This window comes from Macaca nemestrina, chromosome 9 (assembly GCF_043159975.1).
Source record: "Macaca nemestrina isolate mMacNem1 chromosome 9, mMacNem.hap1, whole genome shotgun sequence".
In the NCBI taxonomy this organism is placed as follows: Eukaryota; Metazoa; Chordata; class Mammalia; order Primates; family Cercopithecidae; genus Macaca; species Macaca nemestrina.
The window spans coordinates 19,556,105-19,572,056 of NC_092133.1; the positions used below are offsets into that span (position 1 = coordinate 19,556,105).

A 15,952-nucleotide genomic window follows, 5' to 3' on the forward strand; every position below is an offset into this window, starting at 1 on the left:
AAATAGCAAAAATTAATTTTGCTATTTGATAGGCACTAAGATGTCATTAAATTTATATTGGATGGCTTTGACATATAATTAGTTTTAATTACTGAAACAATTTTTTAAGATTATGGCATTTCTGATTTATTTTTCAGCTTTATTTTCTTTTTTACAGTTAATATTTGACCCAACTATTTTATTTTTGCTGTGGGTAGGCCTTGAAAATTAGTACTGAGTTTAAAAATAATTTTAAAATCAGTAATAGTAAGAAATTATTTTATGCATTAAAAAATTGCTGTAGCTTCTGTAGAAAGTTTGAGTATTACTTTGAAATGGACAGGAGTACTTTACTGAAAACAGCTGGATCGCTAGTTTATCTGACATAGCATTTAGGGCTAACCACTCTTTCATTTTCAAAATTTAGGCAAAAAATAGTTCAAACTGAATTGTTTTATTTATTATACTTTTGTTTTTCTCTTCCCTTTCCCCTCACCCCAATTATTAAAGGAAAATCTACAAACACTTGGAACAGAAATAGAACGTCTTATTAAACACCAGCATGAACTAGAACAGAAGACAAAGAAAACCTAATACAAGCCTCCTGCTCAGTAAACAGACAAAAGCCACACAGGAGTAGGTGCCACTGACCACTATCGTTGGACACTTTCTTCCACTTTTTGTTTCAGCCAGTAAAAATATTGTTTTGCTTCATCTGTACACAGAAAATATCCTTTTACAATATGAATGCATTGCTATATATACTGTAAGACTGAAAGCTTTGATGAAGTTTGTTTTTGTATGGTGTAATATAACAGCCTGTCATTGAATCTAAACAACTTAATTTGCTTATATTCATAAGAAATGTTGAACATTACAAAGGCTTTTATCAAGCCCTTTGTTCATATTTCTTCCCTTTAAAATACATAATGTCAAAAATGACTCACCTTTTGAAAATTATGTATGAAAAGACAGGTGGTAAGCATTCAGTAATACACTATTTCTCCAACATCAAGACAGCTTAAAAAAATGATAAAATTTTTTATTTTTATACTCCAGCATATTGGGTGAGTTTTAGGGATGCGTATGAATACTTAAATCTTCTAATTTCAGTTTTAATGAAAGCTGAACTTAATAGGAAAGCTAGCTGTTGGTAACCAGCAATGATCAGTCATTATTTACCTCTGTCAGGTTTTCTTATCGGTTTTAGGTACATTTTTTCAGATTCTGATTGTTTGAGTTAATGGTTGAATTTTTAAAGTTTTTAGTTACTTAAAATATGATTTTAAATTACATATTAATTTATAAAATTTCTGTGGAGTTTACTTATATTTTAAATTGTGAAATGGATCCTATCATGAGAACAGAGAGATGAATGGTTCTTTGAAACTGAAATACTTTAGTTTTACTGACATTGTGTAAAGATAAATATTTATGAAGAACCACCTTCCAAAAGAAACCAGCATATGGCACTATAAACTATTTCATTTGAGCACCATTCTTCAACATTGATATATTAATTATGTATTGTAGTGGAGTGATCATACAGTTCCCCCACATGTGATGTTTCAGTGTATTTATTTAAAACATAAAATAGTCCAGGTGCAGTAACTCACACCTGTAATCCCAGCACTTTGGGAGGCCAAGGCAGGAGGATCACCTGAGGCCAGGAGTTTAAGACCCGCCTTGGCAACATAGCGAGACCCCCATCTCTACAAAGAAATTTTAAAAGATTATCCAGGCATGGTGGTGCATGCCTTTAGTTCCAGCTACTCGGGAGGCTGAAGTGGTAGAATCACTTGAGCACAGGAGGTCAAGGCTGCAGGTGAGCCATGATGGTGCCACAGCATTCCAGCGTGGGCAACAGAGCAAGACCCTGTCTCTTAAAACAAAAAAACCTCACACGTACCTAAAATAAGTATATATCTGTAACCAAAGGAACTTAATTTTTGAGCCAAATTTTTCTATCTTGTTGGATTTTTTACAATATTTATTTAAGATATACACTTAAGTGTTGCCATAGTATCAATATTTCTATGTCATTGAATTTTTTCTCACCCCTTATTATTTCTCACTTACAATTTCTGAGTGATTTTTCATATTTCATTATCTTCAGATCATTACTATAATAAGATACCTTGGCTCTTGTGCAGATACTGCAGCAAGCCTTGTTTGGTTTGGATTTTTGCCTCCCTTTTTCTCCCATTAAGGGAATTAAGTTTTGGGATGATGGATTAAAAGCCTGTAAAGAATTGTATGGGCTCTAAAAGTTGGGCTCATGGTGGCAATATCCTTTTAATGTGTTTTAACATTTTTTAATCAACATTGTTTAAAAAGATAATTTACTAAGGATTAGATTATTTAATGAATGTCTTTTTTTCTATATATTGAGTTAGATGTTATCCCAGAACAAATATCTTTTCACTTCAAAATGAAAATATGTGTTCAAAGATGTTTTATTTTTAGAATAGTTATAAAAACTATTAGTCTTAACATAATGTGTCTTGTTCTTTTTACCATTAATAATTTATCAAAATGAGAGGGAAAGTGCAATCAAATCTGAATTATTTTACCATTTGTTTCTAGACACACTAAACACTCCTAAAGACTACTTTGTGTAGGCAGCATAACTAAATTTTTCTAGTTTCTTATGATACAGATTCATAAACTACAGTATTTGGATTTTTTCCTCCAAGGCACAAAATGTATAATGGAGACCAAATAGTGATCAGATCCATAGTATCCTATGCCTCTACACTTTAAAATGTGTATACATTTTAGACAAAAATGCACACTCCAGTATTAATATTTGTGCTACCATCTACTTGGAGAAGTTTAGTGAGAAAATTTTAGAAGAAAACTATTATAAACAATATTTTGACTCTATTACCTTTTTTGCCTTACAAATTTTAGAAACTATGGAAATTTTTTAAAGAAAATGCTTTAGTTTTCTTTTGTTCTTCAGTGTCTACTGTGTGCTTTTGTATATGGATCAGGACTGAGCAAAGTAATCTACATGTGTCAGAGATACCTATCTCTAATTCACAGACAGCTCCTGATGTAAGGATTTAGAGGGCCTTCTGCCCTCTAAATACATGGCGAGAAGAATGGGGTATCTGGAAAAGGAAAATGATCTGGATAAATCTGAAACCTGGAGGGAGGTTTGTTTTATATGTTCATTATTGGTTGTACATATCAAGGCTGTTTTGGTTATTTAGCAATATTTTGGTTTATTTGAGCTGGAAGTGATTTTTTCTGTGTATGTATATGTATACACTTAAATAGGTTTTAATTTTGAAGTGAATATTTTCCGTGACTCCATTTTCCCATACCACTTCAGACTTTAGCCTGTTTAGTTTTAAGGACTGAAAATGGTAGATTTGGGCAGAAGAATAAATTTGAACTTTGATGGTGTTTTTTTTTGTTTTTACTTTCTATCTTCATACCCATTTTAAAGCGATTTAGCTTGAAATTAAATTTTATCAGGCTACCAACATGTTATTTATTTATTTAATAAATGCATTTATTGAAAACCTATATTATTGTACTGGCACCATACAGGGTATTGTATATATACTAGTGAGCAGACCAGGGCATTTCCATCCTCATGGAGTTTATGGTCTAATCAAAATAGCTGGGGCCAGGTGTGGTGGCTCACCCCTGCAATCCCAGCACTTTGGGAGGCCGAGGTGGGAGGATTGCTTGAGCCCAGGAGTTTGAGACCAGCCTGGGCAACATGGCAAAACCCCATGTGTACAAAAGATAGAAAAAATTAGCCGGATGCAGTGGCACATGCCTGTGGTCCTAGCTACCCAGGAGGCTGAGTTGGGAGGATCATCTGAGCCTGGGAGGTTGAAGCTTGCAGTGAGCTGTGATTGCCACTGTACTGCAGCCTGGGTGACAGAGTGAGACCCTGTCTCAAAAAAAAAAAAAGGAAAGAAAATAGCTGGGAGAACTGGGAGACAATCAGAGCAGGTCTTGGACTTCTGTGGCTCATCTCAGCCCTTTATAACTAGCCTGAGAAGAGGGTTTATCTACTTGTGCAAGTGGCCCAGAAATCACTCTTACATGAGGCTTTGGAAAATCCTTGCAAAGGTACGCTGAGAGTAAATTACTGTTTTCCAGGTGGTTCTGCATGTTTCCTAACTTTTGTCACAGTTTAATGTTTATTATTTAAGAAAAATTTAAAAAAATCCAAAGACCAGAAAATGGCATTAGATTTTTTACCATTAAATTATTAATGCCTATTTGGTGCTCATAAAGATTAATCATGTCACGCATGTTTCCAAACTTTCTTTTGCAATATATTATTTTCTAAAAATTGTTATATGCAAATTTAAACCAAGATTTATCAGTAAAAGAAAAAAATAGAATCCTTGATAATGTAAATGTTATTAGATATGCTACCCTGGTGAAAATATTTTTATAAATCATGTTGTCATTTATGCTTTATGAATGGTAATTCCAGTAGCCTATTTTTTGATAACCTTTTTTTTAAAAGCAATTTTTTTTGGACACCAAGATTGTTGATTTTTAATTAACACCAGTTGGTGGCACTAGAAACCTGAAATTTTTCAAGGATGAACAAAGAAAAATTGAAAAGGTAATCTAAACATGGAGAATTTTTAGGAAAATAAATGAAAAATATAATTGTATATTAGAGATGTATTTTTCTTCTGGAATGGAATTCTTTTTTAAAATGCAAATGGCTATCCATTTTGACTGCAGTGATGAAACTTGTCTTCCAGAAGACATATATATATGCATTTGTGTGTATTGTACAGATAATCTTTAATTTGATTACACTGTTTGTTGTAAATACGTTTCTGTATAAAATGAAGCTTTTCAAGAGGATTCTATGTATATATTGTACTTATTAAATAGGTAATGCCTGTTTACGAACTTGTAGTTTAATGGCATCTTTAATTATTTGTTTATATACACCATTTGCTAAACAGACTGATTCTTCAGACTGTTGGCAAGGCTTATTCAAATAGCTTCAATTTTCTTTTTTTTAACTAGACTGGGAATTTTTGCTTTCTATAGTTGTCTTTATTCTATCAATATGATTGGAAGTCAGTGAGCAATAGTAAGCAGATTTAAGTTGAATGCTAAGTTGTATTTTGAATTTTTGTTTAAATTATTGATAGCAAAACTTAGCCTTTGTATTTATTGGTTTTCACACTGCTGTAAAGAACTGCCCCAGACTGGGTAATTATAAAGGAAAGAGGTTTAATTGATTCACAGTTCTGCATTGCTGGGGAGGCCTCAGGAAACTTGCAATCATGGTGGAAGAGGAAACAGGCATGTCTTACATGGTGGCAGGCAAGAGAGAGAAAAAGGAGGAAGAACTTGCGAACACTTATAAAACCATCAGATCTTGTGAGAACTTAACTACCACGAGAACAGCATGGGGGAAACCGTCCCCATGATTCAGTCACCTCCCACCATGTCTCTCCCTCAACACTTGGGAATTATGGGGATTACAATTCAATATGAGATTTGAGTGGGGACACAGAGCCAGACCACATGAGCCTTTTACAGAAGGCTCTGGGCCCATAGGTAATGTGAAAATTTCTTACTTGGTAAGCCAGTGATGTGTTCAGATTTTCTGTGAAATAGAACTCACTTGCCATGAAGTCTAGCTTCAGTAATAAAGAACTAAGTATGTTCAATAAGAAGACACGAAAAAGGCATTAATTCAATCAAGTGAATATGTGTGGGATGAAATATTTCACATAACAAGGCATTGGTTTCCATTGCTCTAACAGTTCTGGTGTGCTTAAATTATGCCATATAACTTATTGAGTTTTCTATTGGAAAGAATCTCCTGAAATCAAGATCTGTAGAGTAAGTGTAAAATTAATAAAGTAAGTTTTCTAACATACTTAACAGGCTGCTTTCAGTAGCCTGTGGATTTGTTTGCAAGAGAAAGGAAGATACAGGGCAAGAGGGTAAATCAAGGAAAGATATTAGCTTGTGGTTCTTGATTTAGGTCCACGTAGCAGGAGAGTAGTGACTTGAACTGGAGGTGATAATTATGAGCAGAGGCTTTTAGTGGCTCCTTTATATTCGGTTAACTATATCGAAGTACCATTCACGTGGTCAGTATGACCTGCAGTCATGAGATGGGAAGGCCATTCTGATGAACTTATATCCAAATCTGTTTTTTCTTAATAAAAATAGCTTAAGTTAATGAATGCAGAATGAGTACCTGCTCTTCAGGAGCAGCAACTCAGAAGCATTCCTCTGTGATTAACTGATGCTAATGCTGAGTTTTAATAAGTTTTAATGACTGAGAATAGTGTGACCAGACTTGATGTTTCTGCCCAGTAGATTATTAATTATTAATTTCTAACTTACACTTTTGAAGAAAACGCACACTTTTAAAAATTAAAAATTTGGCAATAATCTGACAATAAAAAAGACTGCTTATGGGATACTGTTATGTTAAACTTCAGTTACAGGATGTTAAATCCTTAGAACTAACTTTTCCCCAGAAAAACGTTAATGGAAACATCAGTTGCTTTTCAGACTTGATAGTTGTTGCTTCAAAAGGTGGATTTACACAAATATCAAGTTAAAAAACAAAACTTTAGTACATAATGAACTGCATTTATTTCTGTATGCATCCACATTTCAGTGTTTAGTGGTCCTGAACAGAAGTGGAAAAACGAAGCAATTTGCTAGGAGGTCAAGCCCGCCAATTTCAGGGGTCTACCATGCACACCAAGGTCTCAATCCCTTCCGAGGATCTTCAGACGCAACTGCGACGCCAAAACCAAAATATGCACTGGATTCAAAGTTTTGTTCCAATTGTCATATTTCAAACTAGATCCCAATGAATTGAAAGGATGACCAAATGACAGCCCTGTTCAAAACTTCTTCAATTTCTAAAAGCAAAATCAATTACAGGAAAAAAAAAAAAAAATACAGAGGGATTATGTGTGCTTATGAGTGTCTTCATGTGCCCTTTCTCCAATTTTAACCACCAAGGACTTTGAGAGCTGACAGGTCTGAGTAACCCTGGAGACAATTCACTTTATCAAAACCTGAGCTAAAAACAACGCATCAGCTGATGATGACCGCAGAGAGTGGCAGGACTGAGGACCCAATATTCATTTTGTAGCCTGGTGGAGAGTGAATAGTGAGGGAGGTCAGGGAAACTTTCCAACCTTACCTAATCGCTTCTGGCCAAAGCAAGGATGTCATGGAAAGTGTTGGGTGGTGATGGTGCAAAAGGAACTTGAGGAGAAGGGGAGAAAAAGCACCCCTCAAAGCTGGGGAAGAGAAGATATGGAGAAAGCCCTAAATTCCTCATTGAAGGCCAATCTCAGAGGGAGGCATTGGTTCCCATTGCTCTAACAGTTGTGGTACACTTAAATTATGCCAGGAAACTTAATGAGTTAATTGTTGGAAAGAATCCCCTGAAACTAAGATCTGTAGAGTAAATGTAAAATTCGTAAAGAAACCTTTTCAACATAATAGTCTGCTTTCAGTAGACTGTATTTGTTTGCAAGAGAAAGGAAGATTTAGGACCAGAGGGTAACAAGCCCCCAGGGTAGAGGGCTGTTGCAGGGAGGGTAGGACCTAGGGGGAGGGGTAAGGAGAGAAGGCCGAGAGCCCAGGCCATGTAATCAACAGAAAAAGGTGATTGTGTGGTGTGTCTTTTCACAGTTAGATGTGCCCCACCAGTTACAATGGGAGTCAATTTAAATATACTTACCTTGATCCCAGAGTTTCAACCCTGTGGACAGTGGCTACACTTGACAGGATAACTTCGTATAGCACAACTTATTTCAAACGGACAAAAAATTAGTATCATTTAGTATCTTAAGATAAATTTCCTTTGAATGGGAGTTTCCTTTCCAGTCCTTTGAGGTCTACAAGACATATCTAGAAAATTTACTACTGTGGAAAATGAAGACTCCTTAAAGTGAATTCTGGGGAAGGGAAGGGCCCATGGTTTTTCTTTTTAATTAATTGCTGTAACATTGTCCTTCAGCAGGCTGAGGGAGTTTCATATTTTCTTTAGATATTGTTGGGCGCTAAAGCTCTTGCAGGACAACTTCGATGCTTTAAGAATTCTGCCATTTTGCTAGCACTGATACGGATCTTGGGCCCACCACTTCACTGGAACTATTAACTCCATATTAATTTTCATTACAAATCTTGCAAAGGGGGTGCTTCTGGGTATTTAGGTCCACATTCTATTTTAAGACTGGATGTCTGGTTTTCATAAATTATTCTTGGCGGCCCAGTCATCATTCCTGTCCGTCCTGTGACATGTCTTTGTCATCTTCTAGACCCCAGTTAACTGTGCCATCTGCTCTTTTCTGGCCGCCTGCAAGTTCTTCCAGCAATCGGAAACTGCGAGGGACCTTTTTACTCCCAAGCCTATGGTAGCTGCCACCTTCCGCCGCTGTTGCTCCCTAACTTACATACTTGATTCTTACTTAAAAAAAAAAATCTCAAGGTGGAGGGAAGCATATATTTAAGAAATATTTTATTTCTGAGGAATTTCCAGCCTTTTTCCAACAGCCAGGCTTTTTGACAGACTACCTGCCCCTAATTGCACTCCATAAAAACAGATAGGCTATTATATTCAAGAGAAGAATCTCTACCACCTAACCCAGTACAAAAGTTCTGTTGAAAGTTTAAGATCCACTGAAATAACCAAGCTTGTCCACAGGTAACTTCTAGTTACAGTAACTCAGGAAATACATTAAATACTAGAGTAGCTTTCCACATTGTCCATTTAACTAAGTGTAGTTTTTTTGTTTTTAGCCACTAAAGCCCTAAGGGTGTGGGGGAAGTGTTTTCAGCATCTTCCCACTTTGCTTGTCCCAAGAAACATCAGTTAAACCTGCCACACCACCTAATGGTTCTTGGTCTGGCCCCTTGGTGAGTTCTGACTCGGGAAGACACCCCCCCCTCGGTCCCCCAGCTTGCTGCCCTTGCTCTAGGTCTGGAGCTGTGGGGCTGGCCACCTCTGGGAGAAACACTTTGTGTCTTGGTTCTGCTCCCGCTAGAGCTCCTATGGATGCCATCTCTTCCCCAGAAACCGGGTCCCTAGGTGTCCGTACCAAAGGGGTGTACTTCTCTGGACTCTGAACTAGCTTGTTCCTAGACTTTGTGTTTTGCTTTGTGTTAATTTGAGGTCAGGGTGGAGGGGATTGTGCAGAGAGCCTGCTGGGACAAGCAGGCTGCAAAGGGTGTTTCTGGTGTCTCTAATTGGAATTCCGAACTCTTTCTCATAGAAATCATATTTTAAATAGTGGATACTATCTTAAGAACTTGTCCCAGTTTATGAGTAAAAAAGGATGAATGTGCTTGCCTAAAAACGCTTTTCACTGTTTTTCTTTGATATGATTAAATGCTTTCTAAGCTCTGAGGCATCAACTTTCAAAAAACAGTTGAAGCAGAAGTACCAGGGGCCTTCCAAGATACTGGATGATCCGATCTCACAAAGGTGCTCCGAAGTGTAAGTGGTTAATACTAGTAACTTGTATGTCAAAGCCCAAGATGTTGCTGATGATTTTTAAAGATCATACTCGACCCACAAGTATAGTACAGTTCCCATTTCAGCAACAACTTGATACAGAGCAGGAGAGAATGTTTTCCATTTGTCTGTGCCCACTCGACCCACAGAACAAACACCCCATCCTAAACAACCAGAACACTTCTCACCGTCCAGAGCTGGTTTGGCTGTGTCTACGTTTCCTCCATTATCCTGTTGGGGTGGGCTTTTATTGACCAGGTCAGTCAGGTGAGTGAGAGATGAAAGGTAGAAGGAACCAAGTTCAGCAAGAGTCCTTGTCACATTTGTCAAATTGCAGTTGAGGTGATGGGAGGGCTCCACGTCACAGAGAGGCTTACACATTGGATGGCGGGAGTGCCGCATGAAGTAGGACCAGCAGCCTTTAGGCTAATGTATCGTGTTTATGGAGGATGTTCCATGTGAATCCATGGTGATTCCTGATGTCACTTTGTACGTTTATAATTATAAATCAACCTAGAGATATACCAGCTTGACATCTATGTATGTATTTTTTAAGGAGAGGGTTCTGGAAAGATATAAAGTCCTAGCTATGGTAACCTTGTATGTATGTGTGTTGGAGGGATGGGGAAGAGGGTACAGGGTTTTTGTGGAATTATGTATTATGTGATTTAAAGTTGACTTTTATGAACTTTTTTAAAAGAGCCAGTTCATCTTAAGAAACAGTTATTCAGAGTATACCAAAGCGTTTTTCCAGGTTAACCTGTTTTCAGATGCTCATTAACAGATAAATATGCAGCATGGAGTATTGCAATCTGTGGAAATGAAAAGCAGGGACCTTACTAGTTTTTTGCAAGGGTGGAGTAGGGTAAAGACCAAGTTCGAATACAGGTGAGATCTGGCGGGCGTAGTTCTCACTTCCTGGTGCCGCTGTCTACATGATCCATCCCACCACGAAGTTACAAAGCCCCCAAGTGATTCTGGATACCTGTTCTCTGTTCTCAGTGTAAGAAAAGTAGCTCCATCATCATACATGGACACAGTTTGTTTATCCCCTGAGGTGCTGTTATGCATTTTCCAAGTTTACTTAATGCTATAGTTACTTAGAAAGCAGACTAGTATTTAGCAGCTATTCTGGTCAGAAATCAAATGCAGCATACTCTAGTGCTTTCGTATTTTAAGAATGTTTCCCTTCGAAATGATAACACACATTTAAAGGAAACATATTAGTGGAGGGATAGACAACAAATACTAATTAACTGCTTTGATTGAGGCTCAGACAACCCTATGAGGTAGGAAACTGAGGCTCAAATAATTTACCCCAGAGCTTACTGCTAGGTATTTGTGGAACTGGAATTTGAACTCAGTTTAGGGATGCTTTTGCTATTCTCTGCTGCTTCCCAAAAGTCAAAAGTTCTAACACCTTGGGAAGTGGGGTAAGGACATATTTAGATTCCTTTTCTATGCTTAATATGCTTTTAACAAAAGTATCAATAATTAGTTTAAAGAAGATGCACATGCATAAGAGCGTGTGATCTAGCAAACTCTTCGTTGGAGACTTGGTGCCTCTATTTTCATCTTTTGATTGTCTTTTGACTTAGCTTTTCCTCTAACCACAGTCAAAGAAGGGAAATAAAAACAATCATTTTATTTCCTCTTAAATTGTAAAGGTGTATGGAGGGGGAATCATAGGTAATAAATCACGTTGTAATTTTCTTGACAGTCTGGACAGCGAATAGGTGTTCCTTAAGCTTTTTTTTTTTTTTTTGAGACAGGGTCTCACTCTGTCACCCAGGCTGGAGAACAGTGGCATGGTCAGGGCTCACTACAGGTTCAACTTACCAGACTCAGGTGATTCTCCTGTCTCAGGCTCCCAGTAGCTGGGATTATAGGCATATGTCACTAAGCCTGTCTAAATTTTTTTGTATTTTTTGTGGAGATAGAGTTTCTCTATATTGCCCAGGCTGGTCTCAAACTCCTGGGCTCAAGCAATCAGCCTCCCTCGGCCTCCCAACGTGCTGGAATTACAGGCGTGAACAATCGTGCCAGCCAGGTGTTCCTTAAGTTTTAAATTGCCTACACACATACCTTCCCGTGCACTGCCTTGTGGATGACTGTAACAGAGACTCCCTTTCCTGACCATCTCCTTCAAGGGCAACTAGAGGAGGCAACGGAGGACCGTAAGGGGCCCTGGACTTGGACTGGGAAGACCTTACCTTGCCACTTTTTGTGAAACCGTTTACAGATCACCTCATTGAGCTTCAGTTTTCTCATCTGTAAAATGGGGATGAGAAAGCCCGCCTGGCAGAACCATTCTGTGGAGTAAACAGGACAATGCGTGGGAAAGAACTTTGAAAACTGCAAAGCTCTGCGACATGGACATATTATTAAGCTAAATTTTCAAAAACAGAGGCCTAATTTCTGTTTAAAAAATGTGATTATTGAAAAGGTTGAAGGATGTCCATATGTGTACTGTAAAAGTTGTTGCTTTAATAACATAAACTTTACAACCAAGCGAAAAAATACCTTTAAATATGCATTTATGTGTACTTGCAAAGAAAAAGTTCTGACTGGATACATACCAGACTCCACAGTAGTTTCTCCTGAAAATCACATTATGGAGTGGTGGACTTTCTATTTGAATTTATATTTTTCTGTTGTTGGAAGTTTTTGAGTGAGTATGTATTACTTTTGCTATAGTTAACTTTAAAAATTATTATTCTAGGAATCATATCCTGATTTTTAGAGGGCTATATGCCTGGCCCTCTAGGAAGGTGAAAGGGGGCGAGTGTGGAGATAGTATGTGTATATATACATTTATTGTCTAGAAAGATCCTAATGTTCAATTTTCTGAATTCTTTGGAAGAGACTGGGTTTGGGAAGAGGTGGGAGAAGGTGATGTGTGTTGCTGAAAGAGAGCTACGGCCTTCTGAGCAGCATCGCCTGAGATCTATAATCCAATTCCAGTTTCAGACCTTGGTTTGACTTTTCAACAGGTACCAAGAGACACCTGGAGCCTAATCCCATTTCTACAAGTGGATTGGTAGGTGTAGCCACTGCATTTGGAGAATAAGTACGATGGAAGAATGGAGGAATGCTGTGTGTGTGTTCTACTCATTCTCAACCCAGCCCCTTCCTCTTGTGCACAACCACACAAAGTCAGCAGGGGAAGTGTTCAGATGGCTGGAGCTTTTTAATTCATCATTGTCTGACATTCTCAGACACAGCTTCTGTCCTGAGGGCCTGCTTCTATTGTATACATAGTGTGTGGGGGGGTTAACTTTTTGTAGGAATGGGGAAGAAAAGAGAACAAGCACTGTAAGGATTGGAATGTTTACTAATTCCAACAAAAGGGAGGTGTTTGCATGAATTGCATCTGAACCGCCCTTGGAGGGGGGTCTAGATGTTACATTTCCAGCCACCCTTTGTGTGGGACACAGAGATGGTGCTGATGAAGATGAGCAGCCAGACAAGCAGGAACGTCTCCATACCTGTCACCCCGCCACATGGTTCGCTCTCATTCTCTTAAATGTAATAAAGCTTCCCCCTCAATACTTTGCTGAGGTTCTGTGGTGCTTCCAAAGCAATATATATATCTTAAGCACTGCTCCTAACTCAAATGATATATGTTTTGATAGAACATAGACTCATTGCTGCCACTTGGACTCAGCCATTATGCTAAGCAAGAAACACCTGCTAGGCCGGGGCAGTGAGTCCTGCCTGTAATCTCAGCACTTTGGGAGGCCAAGGCAGGTGGATCACCTGAGGTCAGGAGTTCAAGACTAGCTTGGCCAACATGGTGAAAGCCCGTCTCTACTGAAAATATAAAAATTAACCAGGTGTGATGGAAAGAGCCTGTAATCCCAGCTACTCGGGGGACTGAGGCATGAGAATCGCTGAAACCTGGGAGATAGAGGTTGCAGTGAGTCGAGATGGCACCACTGCACTCCAGCCTGGGCAGCAGAGCGAGACTCCTTCTCAAAAAAAAAAAAAAAAAAAATTGGCCGGGCGCTGTAGCTCACACCTGTAATCCCAGCACTTTGGGAGACCGAGGTGGGCAGATCATGAAAGGACACAAAGATACAAAAATGCGTACCCTCCCTTCCTCCCCCTGATGTTGCTAAACTCTTTGTTCTGCTTTCTAATCTCTGCACGTACCAGAGGTTTCGTAAGTTCTGTAAGTACATGTTTTTCTTTCTGAGGCCAGGTCACAAGGAATGTTTAAGTAAGATAGCCAGGTCACAAGGTGTGTTTAAGCAAGATAGCCATAAACTGGTTGTGCAACCTGACGCAATATAATTAACTGCCTTTGTGTAAAACTGCTCTTCCGCCTCAAGGGTTGTACTGAAATATCAGAAATGGCGGGAACCAATCATAGTTTGCCAAATCGCTTTGTTCAAACTCCAGCCAATCATACCTCTAATTTGTATAATGATTCTATGCCTACTTTCCTTAGACTATATAACATTGTTCGGAGCTCAGTGGGGGAGCTCTCCTGCCCATCTCGTTTCACGAGCAAGTGAGAGCTCCAGGTTCGAACTTGTAATAAAGATCCTTGCTGCTTAGCTTTGACTCTGGACTCTGGTGGTCTTCTTCGGGGAATAAACGGTCTGGGCATAACAAATGGGGGATCATCCGGGATTTCCCCCAAGCCCACCAGACCCCCAAGTCAACGGATCTTAATCTGTAGGTAAGCCGGCTTTGTCACTGTCTCTGTCTTTGTCTCTGTCTGTCTCCCTGAAATTTCGCGAAATCCGTAATCTGTAATCTGTATTGGTCTGTTCTGTAAGTGGCACGGTCTTGGCGGACGCGCTAGAAGACAGCCACTCGGGACTGGTGGGAGACGTTCCCCAGTGCCCATCTGGGGGCCTCCATCCTTGGTTGCCCCGTCTGACTCAGGTCGGAAGTCCGACACGCGCTCGCGAATGCTCATCGTTATCACTGTCTGTCCGTTATTGTTAAGTGTTAAGTGTAAGCCCAAAACGAAACATAAAACCTTTTCTTCCCCTTCCAGGACCGGACCTGTCGGATACTCCCCTCTGCTTCACACTCATTTTCGTCCCCCCTTCTCTTTGTAGGAGCAGTCCAAAGATGGGCAACAACCAGAGCACGCCGCTCTCACTCCTTGTTACCAATTTTAAGGATGTGAAGGCTCGAGGGCATAACTTAAGCGTAGAGCTAAAGAAAGGAAAGCTAGTTACTTTCTGCCGTTCGGAATGGCCCTCTTTCGGCGTAGGGTGGCCCTCCGAAGGAACTTTCTGTCTCTCTATTATTACTAAGGTAAAAACTAAGATTTTCCTGCCAGGGCAGTCAGGACATCCTGATCAAATTCCTTATATTCTAGTGTGGCAAAATCTTGTGGAAGACCCACCGCCCAGGATAACTCCATTCATCCTTGAGCCTTGCAAGGTCCTAGTAACGCGACCTACAAGACAAAGGACTCCCTCTGCTCCCTCGGCCCCTGTGCTGCCAGACAGCCAGGACCCCCTAACGTTAGAACCCACATTTCCCCCACCATATCCACACCTTATCCCGCAGGACCCAGTCCCCCAGGGTGGTGCTTCCGTAGAGGGAAACCGAGAAGCGGAAGCAGCCGAGAGCGAAAGTAACCTGGGGGGGCCGGCCGGCCGAACACGAGGCCGCGTACAGCGGGACCAAGCTTCCCGACTCCCTGACTCCACTGTAGCCCTGCCTCTCAGAGAAATAGGATCGCTCGATGATACCGGGCTCTCCCGTCTCATGTATTGGCCTTTTTCCACCAGTGATTTATACAATTGGAAGTCCCAAAATGCTCGGTTCTCAGATAATCCCAAAGATCTAACCTCGTTGTTAGACAATGTCATGTTTACTCACCAGCCAACCTGGGATGACTGTCAACAGCTCCTCCGAATCCTGTTCACAACGGAGGAGCGGGAAAGAATCCAAGTTGAGGCCAGAAAGCTGGTTCCAGGAGATGACGGCCAGCCAACTGCAAATCCTGACCTCATTAACGCGGCTTTTCCTTTGACCCGGCCCAGATGGGACTACAACACGGCAGAAGGTAGGGGACGACTGCTCATTTATCGCCAGACTCTAATGGCAGGTCTCCGGGCTGCAGCTCGCAAGCCCACCAATTTGGCTAAAGTATATTCTGTGTTACAAGGTAAGACAGAAAGCCCCGCTGTGTATTTAGAGAGATTAATGGAAGCCTTCAGACAGTTTACCCCTATGGACCCGGAAGCACTGGAAAATCAGGCAGCGGTAGTAATGTCCTTTGTAAACCAGGCAACACCAGATATTAAAAGAAAACTCCAGAAATTAGAAGGTTTAGAGGGAAAGCAGATTCAGGACCTCCTTCAGATGGCCCAGCGAGTTTATAATAATAAGGATACTCCAGAAGAAAAACAGTTCAAGGCAACCAAAGAAATGACCAAAGTCTTAATAGCAGCTTTCCCCCAGGCAGGAAATGGCCAAAACAGAAAGCAGAAAAAGCAA

The 15,952-nt window shown here is 39.9% G+C and overlaps 1 protein-coding gene and 1 pseudogene across 4 annotated transcripts in view; one reads left to right on the forward strand and one right to left on the reverse strand.

Moving 5' to 3' along the window:
• The window catches only part of LOC105467042 (coiled-coil domain containing 186), a 53,315-nt gene extending 49,393 nt beyond the window's left edge, over positions 1-3,922 (forward strand). For all 4 annotated transcript variants that reach the window (XM_011716351.3, XM_011716347.3, XM_011716338.3 and 1 more), the window contains one exon: positions 490-3,922. In XM_011716351.3, coding sequence (XP_011714653.1) covers positions 490-573 — 84 coding nt within the window. In that variant the 3' untranslated portion in view covers positions 574-3,922. The remainder of the gene's footprint in view (positions 1-489) is intronic.
• A 4,036-nt stretch (positions 3,923-7,958) lies between these two features.
• On the reverse strand, positions 7,959-9,883 carry LOC112424105 (ubiquitin-conjugating enzyme E2 variant 1 pseudogene; annotated as a pseudogene).
• Positions 9,884-15,952: the final 6,069 nt, after the last annotated feature.